General features: G+C 34.8%; 1 protein-coding gene across 1 annotated transcript; it reads right to left on the bottom strand.

Moving 5' to 3' along the window:
- Window positions 1-10,071: 10,071 nt before the first annotated feature.
- On the bottom strand, window positions 10,072-16,083 carry LOC25497177 (cysteine-rich receptor-like protein kinase 10). Its single transcript, XM_024785722.2, is given in 7 exon segments — window positions 10,072-10,649; window positions 13,047-13,200; window positions 13,298-13,535; window positions 13,650-13,860; window positions 14,037-14,158; window positions 14,272-14,394; window positions 14,481-16,083. Coding segments are annotated over 7 exon segments (2,703 nt in total). The 5' UTR covers window positions 16,003-16,083; the 3' UTR covers window positions 10,072-10,316.
- Between the last annotated feature and the right edge of the window lie 7,175 nt (window positions 16,084-23,258).

Here is a 23,258-nt window from a genome sequence, read left to right on the forward strand (position 1 = left end):
CAAACTCAGGTGAGCTACTGTGATTTTGCAAAAGCTACATAGTGTTTGCTTTTGCAAAGTTGCGTTTGATTTGGTAACGGTAACAATTTCTGATCTCAGATCTGTTGAATTTTGGTACTGTGGTGATTCACCTAATGATGAAAAAATTTAATTGCTCCTTTTTTTGTTTTGTAAATTTCTTGATCTGTATGGACAATTGGATTCATATACATATAGGTGAAGATGAATCTTGAATATTATATGTAAGGATCTTTGCTATTTTTTTATTTTGTAATATACTGGTTTTGGTTATGTTGTTGATGGATCTGTCAATTTTCTGTTACCGATTTATTCATTCTGTAATATTAGCAGCTCTTAGTTCTTTGATTTGGTTTAGGCTTAATTACACTTTTGGTCCTCGTGTTTTGGCCTACCCACGAAACTGGTCCTGCCCTTTTAAAACAGAACAAAACGGTCCTTCAATTATCATTTTTGTTGCATTTTTCGTTCTACCTCCTATTTTCAAACTCCAGAAACTCAGAGAAATGACAGTTTTAGGCGGTTTTAGACCTACCCCTATGCTCAACCATGAAAACAACAATGAATAAAACATGTGGGCACAAGGAATCTATTCTATTCAGCACACTAACCCACAAAAACCCTATTCTATTCACATTCATATTTTTCCATTATGGTGATTTATACTTGGTTCAAACATATGTTTAGTCGTGATAACTGTAGCAATATTTGGTCTTTGACATTATCTCTTCATTAAACAAAAATGAGGTGGTAAACATCAGTCTAGATAGCACTGCAGCGTCAGATGATTGAGCACAATTGGCATTTGATGAGTCAACATTTTATCCTAAGAAAATGTATTAATAATAGAGACATTTGCTTGAATATATTAATAATCTATCTCATATATAAAGATCTCAATCACCGTCATCTCAATCGCACTATGATCACTTGGGTTAATTATGTAAGCTAGATGAGTAGTTTTATGAGATTGGATTAGTTAAACTTTTGTAGTGAATGATCCTTATGTGATGAATGCATGGGCCAAAACATACCGAGATAACAAGCATGTGAAGTTTCTTGCTAATCGTTCAGCCATGTACACTCTTTCTTTCTAAAAGGTTAGCTCTCTTGTTTGAAAACCTCAAGTGTGAAGATTCGTAATATTGAAAATGGAACAGAATCCTTAAGGTCCTCTAATGAATATGTTTAATTTTGCTATGATATGTCTATCATTACCTATTAGTGCTGTTTTTAGCTTGTGTGTCTTGTGTTGATCTAGTACTTTAATTTTATAGTTATATCTGAGTTGTTATATTGAAGAGTTTGTGATTGGATGTTACTAAATAGGTTGAGGAATCTGATAAGGGCGTGAAGAGCACTAGCTATCGTGTGAAATGCTTCTGCACTTGAGTCGGCCCCTGCTGCATCTCCCCTTGAGAGGTAACATACCTCACATGCATTTGAATGGAACCCCTTTGTTACACATCCTTGCTATTGTTCTAACTGCTAATTTGGAATGTGGATTAACAATTCTGATTGCTAAACAAGTTCTAATCTTAATTTTTACAAGTTACTCTTATCTGGTTCTTGTTGTCTGCTTAGTCCTATTTTATCACTGAAATTAATCTGAATTTTGACGTGGGAAGGGGGAATTTCTTGTATGGGTGGGTCAAATTTTGGTACTTCCCCACTATTAAATTGATTTGATTATATCCATTAGAGGAAGCTTCTTTGTGCTCTGTACATTTGGTCATTAACCATCTTGGCTATGATTGAAAGGTAGTTCTTCTCTATATATCAAGGGACTAAATTGATGGTTGATGTATTATTGTTCATCTCTATGTTTATTATGCATCACACTGTGCTGTATCATCTAAAGGTAACCAGGTTTTGGGGAAAGCTTGTGCAGATGATTTTAGACCTCCGGTTATAGCATAAGATAAAATAAGTCAACCTTTTAGTGATTGTGTTTTCATTTTTACATAGTAGTTAGGCGACTTAGAGAAAGTGTAATGACAAAGAAGAGCCTTCGTATCCGGAGTGCAGAACTTCTCAAGGTTGGCTGCGGTGTTGAGATTGTTCAACTTGAAGGCAAGAAATGGAGTTTTGTATGAGAACAGAAGATTTATGCCTCACGATTCTACGAATATGGGTGGTGTAAGTATATTTTATCCCCTTTTTATGCCTCTGTTTGTGCTTTAAAGTAGCTAGATCATGATAGGAAAATTGGCTTTCCCATTTATATCGTTGAAAATAAAGTAGATTTTTTTATGAAGTTCACAATACGCTTTGATTCATTAGTTAGAAAATAGGCTTTCCCGTTCATGATTTGATTCACAATTTGATAATCACGACAACTTTTAATGTATCAGGTTCAAGTTGTAAATGGTGTTCCACCAACAAGGGACTATTCTCTTGTATATATCTTCTACTCACATGATTTAATGTTTGTTTATATGCTTTGATGCAGTCTATTGACATAACATGGTACACATACGAGGAGTATGAGAAATCTTTGGCAAATCCTGTAGGTATATCATGCCTAGATTGTTTTAGAAATGGCCTTTATTTTAGAACAATTCCTACCACTACACATGTCATAATATAATGCTAATTTAGTGAATATGGACATGCATAACTCTGTTCAAATACTTAGGTATATTGCATTCATTTTTTTTAATGTGCATACACTAGTCATGGACAAAATTTTATACATGTTCTCCCTATTGTTTCCTTGATTTATTATAACTATCGTATGTTGTTCTCTCTATATTTGGTATTTTGCTTATGCAGGAACAATTTTGATCAAAGAATTTCAGAGGTACAAGACTTTCTCTTAGTGTTTGAGCCTATTCTCTTCACTCACTCGTTCTCTAATGCTAGATCAATGAAACACTAACTAAGTTTCTATTATGCTTTTTTAAGCACTAAGCTATGACTTATATATATATATATATATATATATATATAACTTGCCAATCTAACCCAGGTAACTAACAAACCTGCCCAACAAATCATAGTATCACATAGCTACACTAACCGATGATCCACGCAACCTCTACATAGACATACCAAGGTTTGTATATGTATATGAGTAAAATTAGACTAGTTTAAATATTTCATTATGATGCTGAATAACAAGCACAAAAAAAAAAAAACTAATAAACCAGTTAGATAGTTCAGGCCACGAACAACTTACAGAACCCAACTGTCTATTTTTCTAGTTCAGGCCACGAACAACCTACAAATATGTTTAGTGGTTGATATGATAACATTTTAGTGGTTGGTGTTGACGTATAGAACGTTATTCATTGCGGCTAATTTGTTACAGGGGGAAATTTGATTCCATGTAGTTTGGAGTAATAATACAATTGAGAAGATCAAGTATATGACTGATGAGGTAAGCAAGTTAAAACTGTTTTGTTTTAGGTCAACTTTAACCTTAGCTGCTCATTAATTTGATCAATTGTTATGGTGTGACTTAATGGTTCAGAAGAAGAAACCTTGTTATGGTGTGACTTAATGGTTTAGAAGAAGAAACCTTGTTGATGAATTCCACACTGTTCTGTTTCAGTTGTAGGTCTCTTTGAGTTTTTTGGATGTTGGTTGTTTTTCATGTTGTTTTCTGCAGGTTCGTTGTGAATATTTTCTACTTGAGTTAGTCTTCTGGCTGTCTTTGCAGTTACAATTTTGTTTTGCAGGGTCATCAGTTCATGTTAGCTTCTCCAATCATTGTTGCGGCTGTTTTATGCATTTTGTGGTCCCGCTGCAGTTTCGTTTGGCATTGGATTTTTAGCTGACAACATCTTTTTGTTTTTAGATGTTAGCATGTTTTTCTATTTGGATTTGAATTATATATGTTGGATTTGATTTTGTAGTTTAAACTATGTAATTTATCTATTGTTTTGATTGTTACTCTTGAATGAATTATATGAATGAGATTTGGATATTTTTAGTTATTTATTTATGTATTTTAAGTATTTATTAATTAATTTATTTAAATTGTCAACAAAAATTGCCCTATTCAAGTATTTTTTTTTTAAAAAAAAACTAAACATTTGCGACTATTATGAAGGGTCGCAAGTTCATTTAATTTAAATTAAACCACATACTTTGCGACAGTTCTGAAGGGTCGCAGATATAGTATTGCGACTGTTGGCAACTATCGCAGCACCTTTTGCTACAGTTGGTGCGTCTGTTCTACCAAGGGTCGCAAAAGACAGTTGCGACCCCAACATCCGCGACTGTTGGTGAACAGTCGCAAATGTACATTTGCGACCCTTCTAACAGTCGCAATCAGCGTTTTTAAAAGTCGAAAAATGCAGTTTTTCTTGTAGTGAATTCATACTTCTAACATGTTCCAAACAAATCAACCATTTGTTTCTTAAGCTCCAAGGCACCATATTCATATTTTTAAAAGCTAAAACAGCCAGCTGCGAGTCAGTTTCAAGCTAGATATTTCTCCAATTATTTTCAACAGCAATATTAATGGCTATGATAACTTCGAAGAGTTTAGCGTTGAAGGCTAAGTTGGTGTTCAAGTTTTGCACAAAAGCACCAAGAAAAATACTGTGATCTCTAAAAACCCCTCCACATGAAGCTTTGGTAGGGTTCTTCGTCAAGGCACCATCTGTATTAACCTTAATCCAAGGAGGAATAGGAGGGATCCACATGACTTCCTTGATCAATGGGGCTCTAGGGGGGTGGATATTGATTTTGAAAACTATCAAAAAAACAAATTCATCTATGTTGACAAATGAGGTGAATTTTGTTCTATTTCCTGTGAGAGAGACCGCAGCAATGATGTTGTTGATTGCCGATTTCCAATGAATTATTTTGTCATTGAATCTTGCTTGATTTCTAATGAACCAAATTGTGGAGAGAATGTTAATGATGACAGCCTTGACCACCACTTTGCATTGAGGTGTCCATCGCTTATCACACAATTTCCATATATTATCAGCTGTAGTAAGTTGCAGATTGCTGTTAAGCAAAGAAGCAAGCCAAGTACATATCTTCATAGCTAGGGAGCATTGGAAGAAAAGATGACAAGTGGATTCAAGAGCAGTGTTACAAGAGCTGCACATTGAAGCAATGTTTCACCCTCTTCCCATCATATTCTCATCTGTGGGTAATTTGTTGTGCATAAGCCTCCAAGCAAGAAGAGATTTGGAAGGTGGAATGTCAGCTGACCAGACCTTCTTTGCCCATTGAAAATGTTGTGAAATAGGAGATTTATGAATATAGGCTTCTTTAAAAGAGAGGTCTCCAGATATACTAACTTTCTAGATTCTTTTGTCTTTAGCATCAACCTTTGGAATAGTTATTCGCAAGACAAGTTGATTGATGTTTGGAAATAAATGACTGACTACCTCAGGAATTTTCCATTGATTGTCAGCAATGAAATCACACACTTTGGCTTGAAGATTAGATGAAATGGAGTCAGGTATATTAAATAAATCTGAGAGAACATTACCACTCCAATTGTCCCTCCAAAAATCAATTTTTTGACCATTACCAATGTTCCAGCAAGAGTTGAGTAAAACTTCTTCATGTTCTGCTTTTATACTGCTCCAAATTGAGGAATAAATGTGGTACCTTATTATTTTATGTCCTCTAATAACTCTACCCCTTAGAATACGAGCCCAAGGCTCATCAGAATTGTTAAGCTCCCAGCCAAGCTTAAGATTAGAGGCACAATTTAAAGTAGTGAGTGATCTAATCCCCAGGCCACCCTCATCATAAGGTTTACAAACTTTGTGCCAAGCAACAATAACCATTTTTCTCTTTTCAATATCACCAGACTAAATAAAGTTTCTAATACATTTTTCTACATCCTTTATTAAAGAAACAGGCCAGGAGTACACTGAGATGTTGTGAATCAACATGCCTTGTATGACTAACTTCACTAGTTGCACCCTACCAGCAATAGAAAGAAGGGAGGCTTTCCATGATGAAAGTTTGAGTTTAATCTTATCAGCAATAGGTTGTAGATATGATGTTTTAGGTTTGCCTCTGAAGATTGGAACACCAAAATAATTGAAGGGAAAAGACCCCATAGAGAACCCTAATTGTCTGACAATAGCTTCTAATCTGGCTGGATATAAGGAACTGGTGTAAAGAAAAGATTTGATAGGGTTAACACATTGACCTGAGCAGTTGGCATACTCTAAAAAGAGATTCTTCAAGTTAAGAATACCAGACATTTTAGCACTAAAGAAAATCATTACATCATCTGCATAAAGAGTATGTGAGGGAATTTTATGGTTTCTGGCACCAGTGATCAAATCAAGCTTCCCATCAGAGACCAACTTAGAAATACTTCTACTAAGCACATCTTCTGCAAGACAAAAAAAGAAGAGGAGACAAGGGGTCCCCTTGTCTGACACCTCTCTTACATTTAAAGAAACCATTTTGCTTGCCATTGACTGAAATAGATAACATAGCTGACTCTAATATTTCTTTTATACATCCACAAAAAGTTGAATTGAACCCAAAAGTATGTAAAACTTTAAGTAAAAATGGCCACTCAAGAGTATCATAGGCTTTAGAGATATCTATCTTGAAAGCAATATTACCTCCATAAGATTTCTTCTGTAACAAGTTAACTGCTTCTGAGGTTAGATAAATGCAATCTTTGATGTTCCTGCCCTTGATAAGGCCCTCTGCTCTTTTGAAGTGATATATGGCATGATAGTAGCAAGCCTATCTGCAAGAACCTTTGATATTATCTTGAACTTGAAGTTGGCCAAAGTAATGGGTCTGAATTGATTGACTGAATCTGCATGTTGTCTTTGGGAATTAGGATAATTGTATTTGAGTTGAAATTGTTCAGAAGCTTCCCATGAGTGAAAAATTCTTGAACAGCCTTGATTACATCATTTTTAACAATTCTCCGGGATGTATGGTAAAAAATGGCTCCAAAATCATATGGACCACGTGCTCCATCTTTGTTGAGAGCATATACTGCATCATGAATCTCAGTGTCTGATAGCATCTGTAACACCCAGGTTTCCCAACATGAAAATTTCACATATAAATCAGAGTAAACAACTAGAAACAAATATAGTAAAATTACTATTTGTTTCAATCATCTCATGACATTAATTTAAATCTCAATGTAGCAGAAAATTAACCAACGTTTAAACAACTTTGGCACAAGGGCCTCAACATGAAATCTCATAAGTTTAATCCAACAACATGTTCATGAAAATTCATAGTTTAATACGTCAGGAATAGAAGCAACAACAAAATCCCCATCCCGTTACGTATCAGAGCACCTAAGACACACGTGAGAGAATCCTCACACGATCGCAACTATTCTTGGTTACCTGCAAGTTACCCACGGTAGAGGCAACATTTCCAAGCAGAAGGGGTGAGATTCACAAACAATAATAATAAGCATTCAATTCATCAAGAGCATTTAACAACTTAAATATCATCAATTAATAATAATAATTCTCATATAGTACTTCATCAACAACTCATAACAATATCAAGTAATCATCATGACAATCCACAAATAGTAATACTATTACTCCACATAGTTCTTCAATAAGACAATTTAATGACAACGACGATGCGACACTAACAACTTCGACTTGACTATGCAACTTCAACTTCTTAGTCATGCATGTGGTACCAACCAGAACATCAAGCCCTCAACTTAAGAGCATAAATACACTCATAGGGCATCAAGCCCTCAACTCAAAGAGCAAAGGCTCACGGGGCATCAAGCCCTCAACGTATTTGAGTAAAGGCTCACATGGCATCAAGCCCTCAACTTAAATGAGTATGCGTGGACTCAACAACTTACAACATGCACAACATCAACATCTTATATAACTCCAAAACTTTGGAACAACGACTTACAACTTAGACAACTTAGACCAACACTTGCAACTTTATGATATAAATAATCAACAAAAGCAGAGGCAGCAACATAAAACAACTTGCAACACAACAACATCAATAATAACAACTTGAATGATATAAACAAAATTATTTTCTATATCATACAATTTTCACATAATATATGTATCTCAAATTAACCAACAACATTATTCATATTACTTTCAGACTCACTGTAAGACAATGCAATTATAAACGACTTTCATTCCTACCCCAAAGACCAATTCAAGTACTCATTAGACCCCTTATACAAGGTTATTTCTTTCCTAAAAATATTTCTCCTATTTAATTCTTCAACCCTCTTTATCTTATTTCCACTTATTCCCTTAAACTCTCTAAATTCTAAGAACAGCCCCTCATCTCAATATTTATTTTATTTTCAAATCTTATTCTATTAAATAATAAAATAAGCCACTTAATAAATCAACACATCACATAATCATATAAAATCACATAAGTCACATAAATAGACTCTAAACTCAACAAAATAATCAAATAATTAAATAGGGCGTTACAGCATCAAAATAAGCAAGTTGTTTGTTTGGTCATTGATCAAATTTGGTATGCAATCCTCCACCATTGTGCTATCCTGCAAAACAGAAGAAATACTACAAAGATTTTGAAAATGGTTAGTAAAAATAGAAGAAATTTGCTCTTGATTAGTAATAATACTGTCACCATCTCTGAGGGATGTAATGAGTTTGGTTTTATTTTTGATTTTGGTGATTCTACGGAAAAAGTTGGTGTTCCTATCTCCTTCTAAATGCCATCTAACTTTTGATTTTTCTTGCCAAAAAATTTCTTCAATATCAAAGCTCTTTGAAGATTAGTCTCTGCGTGGTTTTGTTGATCAAGAAGGATATCTGAATGACCATTTAGATCAATGTCATCTTGAATGATCTGGAGTTTCTCTTCTGCCTCTTTCACCATGATATGAACATTACCAAATGTTTGTTTATTCCATGTTTTGAGCTTGGATTTTAACAGTTTGAGTTTCGGAGACAAAACAAACATAGGGCTACCATATAATTGACTACTCCAAATATCTTGATGCAATCTTCATGAGTAGTGCACATCTTCATAAATTTAAATTGAGAAACAAAAGAGATTGGACTGATTTGAAATTCTAAAAGAAGAGGGTTGTGATCTGACTTATGCCTGAGAAGAGTGCAAACATTGATGGAAGAGAATAAATCCAGCCACATATGATTTGCATATGGCTCTATCCAACCTTCTTTCAGTGTGCCATCTTCCCCTCCTCCCATTGGACCAGGTGAATTTAACACCTCTAGTGGGAAGGTGAATGAGATTATTTGTGTCTGACCAAAACAAAAATTCTTCCATAGGGACTTTAGCAGGAGAGAAGGAACCTCTGTGCTCATGAGCACCTATGATGGAGTTGAAGTCAACAAAACAGCACCATGGTAAAGAATGTTGAGCATAGAGTGCCTGAAGGTCATGCCATAATTCCCTTCTTTTGATATGTGAAGTAGAAGCGTAAACTGTTGAAACACGAACTGCTTTGTTGTTTTCAGTTAACGTAAAACTGACATGTTGATCAGTGGTAGAGATAATATTAGGAGTTAAAGAGGATGAGCAGATGCACCATATATTTGGATTTAAGTGTTGCCTATTATTCATAGCAAAAATTTTCAAACCAAGTCGATGCAGCCAATTTTGAGGAAAATGATTGAAGTCCATCCATGCTAACCTTGTTGGGGAGTTAGCAATGCCCCTTACATTCCAATATAGACCCTTCATCCTGAAGGGTTTAGTATGACCAGTCTTGGACCTGGTTGTGTAGGTACTTTTTGGAGTTGAGGAACCAACTTTCAGATTTTTTTTTTTCCTGTTAGTCACCAATTGAAAGCCGGCTGCCCTCCTTCTACAGGGAAGCATCAATGATTAGCTCAGCTTCTCTCCTTCTTGCTTCTATCTCAGTATGCTGTGGGGAAAGAACAGAGAGCAAACACACAAAGGAGATGACTCTTTTTGTAGTCGCTTTGTAATAAACGAGTTACATTGACTTCAGTTACATTCTCTTATCTTGAATTTTTCTTTCTCTTGAATTAAGTATCGCTTTATTTTTCTTTCTCTTTATTATACTTACATCAATAATAAAGATTAGAATATTTCATATCTCTTGACAGTTAATTTTAGATGACTACTTTGAATTCTTAACGCATCATCCCTTGTAAAGCATTTACTTATACATCATCAAAGGTAAATTACATCAACTTTGACACAAATTACACCATTCATCAACAAAAAAAATCCAATAAAGCCCGTGCATGATACATATTACAAATATTCATTTCCTAAATCCTTTTCAAAGTTATACTAATTGATACTAGAAAACATAGTTTGTTGACAACAATTTTACAACTAAAATAAAATTTAATAAACTATCGAGGAATAAAAGTACTTGCCGACATTTGATTGTTTGAAAATTGTGCAGAACTATTGGCAGATTGAGTAGAACTTGATTCTAGTGCAAGAACGTCCGAATAAGTTCTACCATGCAAGAAAAACGCAGGTTCTTTTGGAGTTGGTAATTCAATTGCATAACTGCTAAGATAAGAAGCAACTGTCGCAATTGAAGGTCTAGCATCCGGGTCATTTTGAACACATAATAGACCAATCTGAATGTACTTAATTACTTCATTTGTAGAATAATCTTCTTGAATATTTGGGTCCAAAATACTTAAAGGTGTTTGATCCATCCATTGTCTCCATACCTGAAATATTGTGTGAAATTAAATTTCTCAATTACTATCCTGTGGTAGAATAAAATATTCCCGTCATTAATCAATAGTATATTTGTAATTATTTATAATTAATTTTATTTATGTTTATCATTATTCATTGGTTTGACTAAACCTATTATTATTGTGTATATATGGTACATGGACACTGGAGCTTCGTCCCAAACAGCGGCATCCCAAGGTAATCTCGTCTTATTCTAATTTGAGTCATTTAAATCAGAAACTGATTTTTGGCAGTGGATAAGGTATTACAATTCAAGGGTCTGATCACACAACCATACCTACATCTCACAAATACAAAACCTTAATTAGACCTTAACCATGTCTTAAACAGAACACAAATTATTAAAGTTTGATTTATGTGCAACAACTCACTACTGACAATAATGTTTCTGCTTCTTTTGATCCATTTGGTTTCTCCGTATTTGATTTTCAGGCGGGGATTCCTCTCATGAGATGTAATAGCCTTGGTGACCTATACATAGTCACCTCTCGCTCTCATTTTGCTGGTCTTGCTTCAAGTCTCTTGCACAGCCGTCTTGGCCATCCTAGTTCTTCCACTTTGCAGTCTCTTCATAGCAATGAGTTCATTAGTAGTGAACATTTGAATTCTAAGACTATTTGTAATTCATGTGTGTTTGGCAAACAGATTAAGTTGCACTTTGATTTTTCCAAAAATGTTACTTTATTGCCCTTCGATATTTTACACAGTGATTTTTGGACATCACCGATTTTAAGTACCTCTGGTCATCAGTATTATATTTTATTTTTGGATGATTATTCTGATATTTTGTGGATGTTCCCTATAAGTTACAAATCTCAAGTTTTTGAAATGTTCACTACACTTTCTAATCAAATTCGCACACAATTTTCCCAAACTGTCAAATGTTTTCAATGTGATAATGGGTGTGAATACAACAATACATTGTTTCATAAATATTGTACTGATAATGGTCTTATTTTCTGTTTCTCTTGTCCTCACACTTCATCTCAACATGGCAAAGCGGAATGTAAAATACGCACCATTAACAACATGATTCACACTCTTCTCGCTCATTCATCCGTTCCTCCCTCATTTTGGCATCATGCTCTTCAAATGGCTACTTATCTTCTTAATATCCTTCCCCGAAAGAATTTTTCAAATCATTCTCCTACTCAACTTTTATATCATCGTGATCCCTCCTACATTCATCTTCGTGTCTTTGGTTGTCTTTGATATCCCCCGCTTCCATCCACTATCATTAACAAACTGCAACCACGCTCGACCCTCTATGTCTTCTTAGGGTATCCCACTAATCACAAAGTCTAAAAATGTTTTGATTTGTTGCACAGAAAGATCATCGTTTCCCAACATGTCATATTTAATGAGACACAATCCCTATGCTGGTGAAATTATTGCCCGCACAGGCATCGCCTCGTGCAAACCTTCTACTACTCCAATTGACACCAAACAAAAGCTCAGTACCTCTGTCGGTAGATCACACCTTGTATCGGAGTCTTGCAGGAGCCTTGCAGTATCTTACTTTCACCCATCCTGACATCTCTTATGTTGTTCAACAGGTGTATCTTCACATGCATACCCCTTGCACCGACCACGTGCTTACTCTCAAACACATCTTGCATTATGTTAAGGGAACCCTGTACTATGGTTTGCATCTGATTAGGGTGGATGGACTGACACACGTCGTTATACCTGTACAAGGGTGTTGCTAATGTGGTATCTCTCAGACTACTTTGGTATATTGTGATAATATTAGTGACATCTATCTTTTTGGTAATTCAGTACATCATCAACGCACTAAACATGTTGAGATGGACATTCACTTTGTTCGAGAAAAGGTCGCTCGTGGCCAGGCACACATCCTTCATGTTCCTTCTCTCGTCACTAGAATGCTGACGTCTTCACCAAAAACCTACCTCGTGTTTTTTTCGATGATTTCCAGACCAGTCTAAACGTTTGTGAACCTCCCGCTTCGACTACGAGGGTGTGATAGAATAATATATTCCTGTCATTAATCAATAGTATATTTGTAATTATTTATAATTTATTTTATTTATGTTTATCATTACTCGTAGGTTTGACTAAACCTATTATTATTGTGTATATATGTACCCTAATGACATGAATAAGACAAGAAAGCATATTTATAATATGATGTTACTGTTCATCTTCTTTCATCCTGGTTGTATGTGATATATTTAAGTGCAAAGAATTAGTTTTTGTTCTTAACTCTTCGATTACTAGGAGGGGAAAAAAACTATAGTAATTTAAAATTCTATCCAAAAATATATAAAATCTGACTAAAGAGCGTATATATTTATCATAATAGGAAAAATGAAAGGGTCCTATAGTTAGATCATAACACTCACATGATTCAAGAGGTCATAAGCAACATGGTGTGGAGTAAATGAACTTTTGTTCTTCTTTCCAACAATAATCTCTAAAAGCATAACTCCAAAACTATAAATGTCGGATTTTTCAGAAAATTGTCCAAGCATTGCATATTCTGGAGACATATAACCACTGCAAAATAAATTAAATGTATTATAATTAAGAAGAAGTGGGAAACGATTTGTACAAAAAAAAAAAGAAGATAAAGGGGTCAACATTCAAAACTTACAATGTTCCAACTATTCTATTTGTACTTCCCTCGTCTTGACTTATTTCAACAATTCGAGCCAAACCAAAATCAGAAATTTTAGGAATCATATTTTCATCTAATAGAATATTGCTAGGTTTGAGATCCCGATGTATAACTTTGAGTCGAGAATTTTCATGCAAATAAAGAATCCCTCAAACAATACCTCCTATGATGTTGAAGCGTTCAACCCAAGTTAACAACTTTTGCCGTTGAGAATCTACAAAATAGTTCACGAAATAAAATTAAGTCCATATATAGAAAAAAGTTAGATATGTAATTCATCAATCTAAATATTGACAAATGAAAGAGGTTAAAGTGAAAAGTGTCTAACCAAATAGAAAGTAATCAAGACTCTTGTTGGGCACAAATTCATAAATAAGTATTTTCTCTTGTTCTTCAAGGCAAAAACCAACAAAAGCCACTAGATTTCTATGTTGAAGCTTGGCTATCAATAAAACTTCATTCTTGAACTCTTCTACACCTTGATTTGAACTTTTTGAAAGCCTTTTTATAGCCACTTCTCGTCCATCAAGAAGGATACCCTAAAAACATACTAAAACGTTTTCTGTCAGACAATGATATTTGATTATGAATTTTCTTCTTCAATTGAGATAGAGTGAAAAGGATAAGTAACTATAGAAAATACAAAAACAATGGCTTGAAAGTTTACAATAATGTTTCCTTTTCAATCATCCATAATGTCTAAGCATTTTCTCACCTTGTAAACCTCTCCAAACCCGCCTTTGCCAATGTAATTGTCCTTAGAAAAGTTGTTGGTTGCTGCTTCAATTACCACCCAATCGAATTGCAGTGGTTCTAAAGTCGCACTTTCTTCACCAACTAGATAAAATTCATTTGATTTAGTTTTTAAAAGTTATTAAACATCTTAAATCTTAAAAGAAATTGCAAGATCAGAAGAACCTTTCTTCATACATAAATAAAACAGTACTTACAATTTTCTCGAAGAATAGTCCTACGACTCTTTCTTCCCCTTTTCTTAAGCCAATAGTAGCTAATAGAAAATAACATCACCGAAATAATTGTAGGGACAACAATGAACACAATTTTCCGTTTGTCTGCACAAAATAATTACATTTATAAATCTCATAATTTCAATGTATTGAATCGAATCCTACATGTAAAATTGGAGCAAAGACTTCACCTGCATTTCGTGGTAAAGGTGGACTCCCAGGTGGCTGAGCTTCGTCACCCTCCATGTAAAAAGGGAACAATTCAAACCTCAGATTGCAGCTAGGATAGATAATTCTTCCCCCAACACTACCGAAATTTGACCATGGAATTGATGTAGTGATCACATTATTTAGACAAGTAGCGCAACCCTCACTAGACAAATCTCGCGTACATTGTCCAAGACTATACAAGGTTTGTACATCATTCAGTTTTAATGAATTAGTCTTATATCTTTCATCACTGTCCCCTGTATCATTCGCAAGTTGAGATAACTGATTCGATAAGGTACTAGTGAACCAGTTTTGGTTTGTGGTGTAATCAGTGATATTTATATCTCTATACATAGGACTTGTTTCAATGTTAGAGAGGATTTTTTGATCTGAATAGCGAACCAAGCAGTGGCTGTACCAAATTATGCCCTTAGGACATGAAAGACACTTTGAGTATATTTGATCCGTTGCATTTTTAACACATTGACCGCAGAGGTGAACGGGAAGGTCACCTCGACACATGAAGAGGCCGTACACCATTTCTTCCACTTTTACTTTTTGGAAATTTCCGCCATTTGTGGCGTTGGAGGACAAATAAGAGAGAAGTAATTTGAAGTTTTTGTTAGTGATTTTACTGTGGTTTCTTGAGCAATTATAGGAAAGATAAAATGGATCTTGTGAAAATCTAGAATCTTGGGTTGAATGATTTGTTTGAGGAACAAGCTCATTTGGTGAAGGAGCATTAATAGACCTATAAAAAGGATATAGTTCATACCTAATATTACAGCTAGGAAAAACAACTCTCGCACCCACCTTTCCATCACAACAGCTAGGAAGTTCCTCAATAGCACTATTAAGACAGGTTCTGCAATCACCGGGTGACAAGTCCGGCGTGCACTGAGCTAGGCAGTAAAGGGTCTGAGATTCAGAAATCTTTGCTTCTTTTGTGGCAAATTTCTTGTTGTCAGCAGTAAGTGGACCTGCTGCTTCCTCTGCAGTTTTATTCATCGTCGAAAACAATAAAGGCATGAAGCTTTCTGTGTTTGAGACATTGAGACTGCTGTTCATTATAAAAACACCAGGACGTGTAGAAACAGTGGAAAAGAAAGAGGTGTTGGAGTATCGAACCATGCACTCCTCGTACCAAATGACAGCTCGTTTGGATAAATGGCAATCCGAGTCTGAGGACAGTTTTTCTGTTGCATTAACTATGCATTTTTGACAGAACTGAGATAGTACATCACCTCTGCACATGAACAATCCATAGACAGAATCAGAGGGGTTTATACTAGTGACTGTGGTGTTGTAGAATTCGGTGTTGCCGACGGCTTTTGATGATAAAGAAGAGAGGAGTGTCCTGGTATTGATTTGGTAGGTGCTATTGGTTGTGGTACGATTGGAGGAACAAATGGAATACAGAAAAGTAGAGTCTTGTGCCTTGATAGTTGCAAAACAAAGGAATCGAATAAGGATTAAGAAAAAGAGAATTTTAGAGTAAGCCATGGATTTTGTTTATCGAGTCTAATTGAAAAACAGAGGAGAGAATGTGTTTGTTTGATTTGATGAATGGTGTTTATGTTATGGCACAAAGGAAATACAATAGAGACAAATCTTAACTTCTACCCTCAGCGCCAGCAGTACATGTTAATGAACTCATTATAGAAACATATTATAAAAAGTCGTGCATGAGTAATTCTAGCATCACTCTCTTTAGTACTCACTCCCTTATTGGTTTAAATTATTGGGGGCATTTTGAAAATTAAACCATTACAAAAATGATGGGACATACATTGATTTCACCAAATAAATGAGTGACTGTTTGAGAAAATGTAAAAAAGTAAGTGTTGCTAGCATTCCTTAGTAGTGCATTCAACTTCTTAAAAATTAAAATATTATAATTTTCAATATTGGTAGAAACAATGCATAATATATGCAAATTTCAGGGTTCAACTTAGAGCACAGGTTAGTATGATCCTACATTAAATTATACTCCCTTAGCCCCACTTACAGTAATTTAAATAAATTCAACTTAACGATCATACATTTTGGGACCACAAGTTTTCCAAAAATATTTCATTAGATGGATTAATTAATAATTTAATTCTAGTTAAGTCATAATCGACATAGTTCACGAGCTAAACTTGTGGTTTTAAAATTAGAATTCATATATCATATTATAATTCTATGGAATTGTTGAAAAGGTTTCATATTGATTTAATACATATATTCAATGGAATCACTTCCTATATATTCAAACTTGTGGATTTTTCTGATTAATTTTCTGCAGAATTCAACCTTCATATTTTGTCTATTTAGCGTGCATCTCGATTGTTACACGTATCTTGATCGTTAGTATTTATTTATAGGAAATTGCCTTGTAAGAGTCATTGCTCAATAATATTTAGCTTGTTGTTTGACTTTGTTGTTCATTAGTTTATATTTTATCTTTTGAATTTATTGTGTACTATTACATCCTTGTATACCTCTAAGATGGAAGATTTCTTTGTGTCAAATACGTATCAGTCAAATGTATTTTGTTGTGTTTGAATGTTATTTGAAACAATCATTAAGTCTTTGAATAAAAAATTATGAAACCTTTTTTTCCGTTTTGAATGATAAATATTAGTATGTTAATTATTTGGTTAATGTTTTATTCTCTTTTCCAGGACTTGAATTATGGACATTTTCCTTCACAACTCCTTTAATGTCTTAACTCAAATCAGTTGAGGTATCAAACCTTCTTAAAACTATGAAACCAAAATCCTAAGTCGACTAAAGCCCTTTGAGAATAACATAGAGATATGTATATGTTTACGAATGTAAACACAAGTTAATTACAACGGGTGAGCTACTTAGTGGTCTTAGGTGAAATTTCAAGAGTACTGAAAAAGACTTAGATAAGAATACACTGTTCAAGATAATGAATTTGATTTGCTTACTGCTCTCTAGGTGTCTCCTTTTTATAAGCCTTACTTTCTTAACCTAATGGGCATCTCTTTGGATGTTCATGCCCATCAATCCTTTGAGGTCCATAGGGCTCATATGTACCATACGCGTGGAGTTCATCATGTGTACTCTTTGCACTACTCGTCCGTACAAAGCGCTTGGAGTCAAGGGTACACATCTCACATCACTTATTCGTCCAAGACGTGTGGCGCGTTACTAGATATCTTCAAGAGGAGAACCACAATGTTGCTTGGACAACAACTTGAGAGAGAGAGAGAGAGGGAGAGAGAGAGAGAGAGAGAGAGAGAGAGAGAGAGAGTGATGTTGAAAGTGGAGCTCACGTGACCCGAACGATCAAGCTGGGCTAAGCTACTACAGAAAGGATTTTTCACATCAGTTGAAAAACACTTTTTGCATCAGGTGGCAACTGATGTAAAGTGATATGATGTAGTATGTTCACATCTTTTCACATCAGGTTTGAACTGATGTGAAATCTTTTTTTTCCACATCTCGCCTTTATTCTACTGACGTGGTACGCCCTCTTTAAAATTTAACAGCAAGGTTTTCACATCAGTCTTATGATAGACACTGAGGTTAAACATGTACACTTCACATCAGTCCGTTTTTACCCACTGATGTGAAATCCATAATCTTTTTTAAAAAAAAATGTTTTTTTTTTCTTAAACCTGCTTACATATCAGCTTGCTTGAGACCTCTTTCCTTTTATACTAAAAATAAGAAAAAATTTATTGATATTTTAATGCTACATCAATATTTTATATATAAAAGAGTACATGCATATATACAATCAAAGAAGTTATATTATAGTAATATCAACGTAAAGCTATAACATCTTTGGGCATAATCTTTTTTTAAAAAATAAAAACATCTTTGGACATAATATTCATCAAACTATATATATACCCCAAGCCACAGCAACATCGGACAATATCATCTCAACCATTAATATCTCCACTACCATTTCTCATCTGCTAAGAAAAAAGGAATAAAATTCAATTGAAAAAGTTATTTCAAGTGCAGAATTTGGTTAAGAAACTAATTCAAACATAGGGCCTACAATTTCAATAATGAGTTCCTTCAAAATCAAACAAAATATCTTAGATTATCTATATGTAGTACTCTAGTTTTCACCAAAAAGAAGATAAACAAGGTCTTCCGAACCTTGGTCCCCAGTAAGTTGCATAACTACCCTGCCCTCAGCCATGGTTTCGATACGTCTCCCAACGACGATATCTCCAAAGAGGATTTCCAGGAATGTGTGATATAGCACGAGCCACTACGTGCCCAACACTCCGATGTCTTGTCTGAGAAACTGTCTTACAAATTGCCAACCATCATGCATTTCAAGCATCCATACATGCATAATCATGCATACTACGTGCCCATGCATTTAATGAAACTGTTATATCATCCATGCATGTTGCATTTCCAATGTCAACATCTGTCTCAATTCAATGCTTATGTCAAGTTCTCTGTCAAAATCTTGTGAGCCAATGTTATTGGTCAAATTTCTACCTTTCAAATCAAATCAATGTCAAGTCAATATCAATCTGTATTTTGTTAAAATCCCCAGTGAACTATGTTTCTGTTTAGTCAAGTGGCTAGTTCAAGTCCAAGAACAGCTTGTACCTGTCAATATGTCTCTGTTTGGTCAAGTGGCTAGTTCAAGTCCAAGAACAGCTTGTACCTGTCAATTTATTTCTGTTATCGGTCGAGTAACCAGTTCAAATTCAAGAACAACTCGTACCCGTTTACTTTCCAATGTTATCGATCGAGTTACTAGTTCGAATCCAAGAACAGCTCGTACCTGTCTATGTGTCTATGATTTTGGTCGAGTGACCAGTTCGAATCCAAGAACAACTCGTACCTGTCTATTTGCCTTCATCCCCGGTCAAGTGCCCAGTTCAATCCAAGAACAGCTTGTACGCGTCAATTTGCTTCTAGTTCCCTGTTTACCCTGTTATCTGCTATCTTGTCAATGTCTACCAATCCCGCAATAGATACGGCATCTTTTGTTAATTCCAACTTTCGTTCGTCTTGCATTCATAATCCAAATGTTGCATGGCATTCATGATATTTGAAAATGTGCAAGCGTATTTTTACGTCCAAAAACAGTGCAAATGTTGATATTTAAGTATCTTTGTCCCGTCAAGCCAAAGACTCCGTCTCTTGACCCTTCGGACAAAGAAACTTAAATAGGGGCAGCTGTTATACCCTGATTTTGGACCTAAAAATACTCATTTAATTTTTTTTTCTACTACTGATAATTGTCAATTTACTGTTGTTTTACTCTGAACCTTCAACTCTGTTTCATGTACTTTTTACCGTCTCTGTTTCAAAAATCATACAAAAGGGTGTCTTGATCATTTCCTGCAGTGGAACCCATTTTAGCCCTTGTGATTTGAGTCTTTTCAACTTGTTTTATAAATCATTATGTCAGTAGTTGGTTCATTTTAGTCCTTTTGTTGATTTTATTTTTGGGTTTCACTTTACGTTTTGTCCAATTTCCAATTTTAATCCAATTTTATTTTTATTTTTGCATTTTTAGTCCAAACAGTTTCCAAAATTGCATTTTAGTCCCATTTTCTTTTATTTTGCTTTTTAGTCCTTTTTCTTTAATTGCATTTTAGTCCTTCAAGTTTGTTATTTTGCAGAAAGGTCCCCAAAGCACAAAATTGTGCAAGGCCGAGTTTTTTCTTTTCAAATCCAAGTGTCCTTTTTTTATTGGTTCAAATGCACACATGGCAGGCTATAGATAGCCACTGTGTCAGATCAAAGCCATAGAATTTTCGCCACCTCAACAAAACAGAAATTTCTTTCTCTTTCTTTTCAGTTAGGATCAAAAACAGAATTCACCTTTTCAGTTAGGATCAAAAACAGAATTCACCATGCAAAAAACTCAAGATATTCATAGAGAATCATCATCATCGAATCTTTTGCTTCGCAATACAAGGTGCGAATCCACCGCCGGAAGCAGCGAATTCAGGCACCGATCACGAAGAAAAATCAGTGAAGATATAAAGATAAAGAAGATGAAGTTTCCGGCGAGGATCACGAAGAAACAGTGAAGAAACACCGATTTATTTTCGGTTTCAAAGCAGCAAAATCAACAACAGAATCGTACCAAGTTTTTCCGAAGAATAGTATCAACAAGGATAAATCAATGTAGATCCAGAAGAAATAAAAGTTTGATTCAAAGTTTGAAACCCTAAAAAATTTCAAAACCGTAATAAAAAACTTTAGATCTACAAAGATCTAAGCCTTGCCTGTAAAAACCAGTGCCAGAATCATGTTTAGAATTAAGAAACGAGAAGATTGATGTAAGAATTTTGAATTTCTGAAAAAATTTATGCCGGCCAACCTTCATCTTCTCCGGCATGCAAAACTAGAAACCGGCGAGGAGAGAAGAGAGAGAGATGAGTGAAGAGAGAGAGAGATGAGTGCAAATGAATAAACCGGTGTGAACTTATATTTATAGGCAACTGAACCGGACTGGTTCAATTTCGGTTCAGTTCCTTTGAATGTGAGCCTTTAGATCTAGGGTTTTTGATCTTGGATCAATCCAACGCTCCTTGTGATCCGGATTCTGTGGTTTTGGGCTTGGGCGTAATTCTTTTGGTTTTTTCTGCGTTTTTGATATTTTCTTGCTATGCACACCCCTGTTTCTTGCTATTTGGACCTCCTGGTTGCTCAATTATTTTTATAAAAATTCCTAAAAATTCCTATGTGTTTCTTGATACATTTTTGATATTTTTGTGGTATTTTTACATGTAAAAAAAGTTGAAAAGATAGGTGTGCTAGTTCTTGATGTTTCTTTTCCTTTTTAATTAATTCTTGAGAATTTTTGCTATGTTTTTTGTCCATAATCTTTTGATATATGATATGAGTGATTGGTATGCAATTTTGTGATGAATATGCCTCTGATCATATGTGTGTTTTACTGTTCATGTGATGTAAATTTTCAATTTCTTGTTTTGCAAGTAATGTGTGTTTTTCTCAAGAAATAAAGTGCAAAATATCTCTATAAACATGGTATAATTCTTGACTTGAATGTGTCCTTGTTATTCTCACATTATGGCTTAAAATAAAACCCCTTCCAAAGTTGCTATAATGAGGAAATTATAGGTCATATGCATGTTTAGGTGTTATGGCAAGTTTTGGATATATTTTACCACTTTGTTACTCTCCTTTTTGCCATTCTATTCAAATATTTCCTTACTTGTTTCTTACCATTTTATGCCTTATATTACTAACCACTTCATTTCACGTTTCATCCATTCCATGAGCATTTCACCCTTTCATCTCCATTTCTTATAGTTTAGGCTTTTATTCTTTTATTTCTATGTTAAATTGGCAAGTAATATTCTAGGTAGTTTAATTTTGCCTTTTAAATCCTTGCAAGACCATAGAATGTAAACTAGGGCCTATGTAACGGACAATGGATTCTCTAATGATGTACACCGACACAAGCACCGACAAAAGCACCGACATGCACACACGTTGTATGTTTACCGTTTAGATGTATGTTTAGGAAGCGCGTTACTTAGAAAATATTCATTTTTTTAAAAAAGATAGCAAATTCCATCACTTGAAATTTTTTCCCTAATAAACCTTGGAGTCAAAACTCCATTGTATTCTCCTTTATTTTCTTAACCAAAACTTCAATGAATTTTAATTCCTACTTAGACATTTTTCCTTTAATAATTGAACCAACAATTCACTATTTCTTCTCTTATGCCTTTACGGCCTCTTTATTTTCTTCAAAACCATTTTCAAAAACTTAAAATCAATTGAAACACACTAATTATTTTTTGGAAGAGAACTACATGGAATTTTGATCCCTTAAGAGGGTATGTAGGCAAGAGGTCAAAACCTCTCCAAGTCCAATAAAAATAAAATCTCATACACCTTCTTCCCCCCATTCTTAAGCTAAATAAACTCTCATTTTCCATAAATAAGCATAAAAGTAAAAGCGTAGACATAAAGCTAGGAAAGCGGTTCCTATAGAATATTATAGTCGTTTCGGGTGCTTAATACCTTCCCGTAATGAAAACGACCCCCGAACTTAGAATTTCTAAGGGTTTCTCTCAATTTTACCCTTCCCCAAAGAAAAATAGAGAATATCAAAGATTAAAAGGTTCAAGCCTAATTAATGACTTGACACCCCAAAATCAAGATAACAACTAGCAATACCGGCGCTCCCCACGGTGAAACACTTGGTCTTACAAACTTCTTATCTAGTAAATCTTCTAACTGTTTCTTCAACTCAGCCAACTCATGAGCCGACATACGGTAAGGTGTCATAGACACAGGCTTCGTACCCGGAACAAGATCAATAAAAAATTCAACCTCACTTTCTGGAGGCACATCAGGAATTTCATCAGGAAAAACTGCTGGAAAATCACATACAACCTGTAACTTATCAATCACTGCTTGATTCTCAATAGACAAAGACGCCATCAAGGAAAACATCAAAATTCCATCATGTTCTAATTGCTTCAGCTGCTTAGTAGACAAGAACTCTGCTCCACTTTCTTCTTCAGCAAAAGAAAAGTACACTGACTTACTAAAACAATTAATATGAACATGGTTGTACTCTAACTAGTCCATACCAAGGATTACATCCATTCCACTCAAAGGTAAACAAACCAAATCAATTTCAAAATCTCGGCCAAACATAGACAATATTACAACTGTTACTCGACACGACTTGACTCAACTACTTGGCCGGACGGACCGACCTGCTCTAATACCAATTGTAACACCCTGTTTTCCCAACATAAAAATTTCAC

The sequence above is a fragment of the Medicago truncatula genome, chromosome 6, assembly GCF_003473485.1.
Source record: "Medicago truncatula cultivar Jemalong A17 chromosome 6, MtrunA17r5.0-ANR, whole genome shotgun sequence".
NCBI lineage: Eukaryota > Viridiplantae > Streptophyta > Magnoliopsida > Fabales > Fabaceae > Medicago > Medicago truncatula.